The following is a 2,627-nucleotide window of genomic DNA, read 5'->3' on the forward strand; positions in this document are numbered from 1 at the left end:
CAATAGCTTTACCCAAATTGCGCGCTGTACTGGCCAAATTGAGAAGTAGCTTAGCTGATGTGCTTATTCTGTTAAAATATTACAAAACACATTTTTGGAACAATACGTACTTACGTACTTAATAACGAAATAAGTTGCTCCTGCAGATCCTGTGCTTGCAGAGTAAGTGAAATTAGTCTTCTAATGAACTATGAAATCAAAATATCTACTATACACAGATCTGCACCTCCCGCACGTGATCTCCCGCAGCCATCTTCAAAAATGTCGCAGCGATCGTCCAAAAAAGCGGCCAAGCCGAGCTCCACCTCCGGCGCCCAGTCGGTGTCCTCTTCGGCCAGCACCGTGTCCAGCATGACCGAGGCATCGGACACGGCCCTCAGCCCGTCCCGGCGCAGCCGTCTGCACGAGAAGAACAGCCTGATGAACCTGAACGATCGACTGGCGTGCTACATTGAACGCGTTCGCTACCTGGAACAAGAAAACTCGCGACTCTCGCTGGAAATGGCCGCCTATCAGGAGACGGCCAGCCGCGAGGTGTCGAGCCTGAAGTCGATCTACGAGGGCGAGTTGGGGGATGCGCGGAAGCTGCTCGATGAAACGGCCCGCGACAAGGCCAGGGTTGAGATCGATGCCAAGCGGTACTGGGAGGAGAACGATCAGCTGCGGATGAAGCTGAACAAGAAAACCAAGGAGCTGACGGAGTTGGAGCGCGATGCCCGAGCCAGCGAAGCCAAGTGTATCGAGCTGACGGCAAACTACAACAGCGTCTGCTCGGAGCGGAAGAAACTGCAGGAGGAGCTGAAGGAGTACGAGAAGGAGTCGACGAAGCTGCGGAAAACGTTTGAGAATATGAGAAAGGATCTGGAGCACGAAACGCTGATTCGGGTAGATCTGGAAAATAACATCCAAAGTCTGCGGGAGGAGCTAACGTTCAAGGAGCAGGTGCACAGTCAGGAGCTGTCCGAGAGCAAAATTCGTCGCCAGAGTGAGATCAGCGAAATCGATGGATTCCTCATGGAGCAGTACGAAACGAAGCTTCAACAGACATTGCAGGAACTCCGCGAGCAGTACGATTCTCAGCTGCGTCTGAATCGGGACGAAATATCCGAACTTTACGACGCTCGGATCCACAACCTTGAGAGTCGCCTGTCCTCAGATCGTATCCAGTACGAAGATGAACGGCAAAAGCTGGAGAACGAGATCACTCGATTGCGTGACGAAATGTCCATCCAGCTGAAGGAGTACCAGGACCTGATGGATATCAAAATCTCGCTCGATATGGAAATTGCCGCCTACGACAAACTGCTCTCATCAGAGGAAACTCGTCTAAACATGACGCCGAACGTGACCAGCACAACGGCCACGGCTTCGGTGCTCAGCTCAACATCCCGCCTCTTCCGAACGCCCTCTCTAAAGCGAAAGCGCAACGTGCTGGACGAGTCCCTCGACTACTCAATAACCTCCACAGCCAAAGGCGACCTCGAGCTGTCCGAGTGTGACCCGGAGGGAAAGTTCGTCAAAGTGCACAACAAGTCCAAACAGCAGTACAAACTGGACGGCTGGCAGATCCAGCGCAAGACGGAATCTTCCGAAGTGACCTTCAAGTTTCCCAAAAACAGCAAAATCGAAGGCAACGGCACGGTCTCCATTTGGTCCTCCGCATGCGGCCAGAAGCCCGATCCACCAATCACGCTGGTCATGACCAAGGGGCAAACGTGGACCACCGGGGACAGTACGGTCACGGTGCTGGTCAACGCCGACGGTGGCGAGGAAGCGCACTCCGAGCGGATGAAGCTACGCACGATGAACATCTCCGGCCACAAGGACAAGTACTTTCTCGAGGAGGGAGGTGCACGGCTAGGGGTGAGCCATTCGATGCCAGTCGGAGGAAGCTCCAAATCACCACGAGGCCAGGGGGAACCGAGCACGGGCGATAAGAACGACGAGCAGTGTGTGGTGATGTAAGGTGGGGATGGAAGTGGAAGGTGTTTAAAAATTTGTTTATTTTTGCAATCATTTGTGGAAAGTGTGTAAATAGCGTAAGATTTGTATCTATGAAGATGAAAATGTTCCATTTCAAAAATTGAAAATAAATACATAGCATTTTATGTTTCTTCAAGTAATCTGCGTTTACTTAAGTGCTCTTAACACCCTAGATATTAATCAATTTTAGACATTCCAAGTGGAATGTTTTAAATTCATCTTTTATTTAGATAAATCACTATAAAATGTTTGCTCCGGAAATTCATTTCCTTTCATTTTTCTGCCGTTCGTAAAGCTGTTTCTTGACCCCTTATCTTTGGTGGAGCAACTTGGCCCCAAATAAGTCGAAAAGCTAACATCAACTCGCTGGCCATAACACACTCAATCGGGACGGGGCGGTTTTTTTCAGCGTTGCAAGCGCGACCAAAAGTAGTCACGATCGTAGAAATTACAAATTTGATCAAATTGAGTTCTTCAAAGCTTTAGGATCATCTGGACAACCTTACAAAACGAATCGTCCCGATTGATTGAGTTATGGCCAAGGTCCAGCAGACAAACGTCAACCAAACAATTACACACCAAAACGATCGAGGGTTGATGACTTCTCTACCCTATTACTTCGGAACAGAAAAAAAACAATAGCC

General features: G+C 49.6%; 1 protein-coding gene across 1 annotated transcript; it reads left to right on the plus strand.

Annotated features, from left to right (window-relative positions):
* Positions 1-2,108, plus strand: LOC6035285 (lamin Dm0). The gene is made up of 2 exons (XM_001845454.2): positions 1-162; positions 219-2,108. Exon 2 carries the CDS (start codon positions 262-264, stop codon positions 1,963-1,965), a length of 1,704 nt encoding a protein of 567 aa, XP_001845506.2. The 5' UTR covers positions 1-162; positions 219-261; the 3' UTR covers positions 1,966-2,108.
* Positions 2,109-2,627: the final 519 nt, after the last annotated feature.

This window comes from Culex quinquefasciatus, chromosome 2 (assembly GCF_015732765.1).
Source record: "Culex quinquefasciatus strain JHB chromosome 2, VPISU_Cqui_1.0_pri_paternal, whole genome shotgun sequence".
Taxonomy (NCBI): Eukaryota; Metazoa; Arthropoda; class Insecta; order Diptera; family Culicidae; genus Culex; species Culex quinquefasciatus.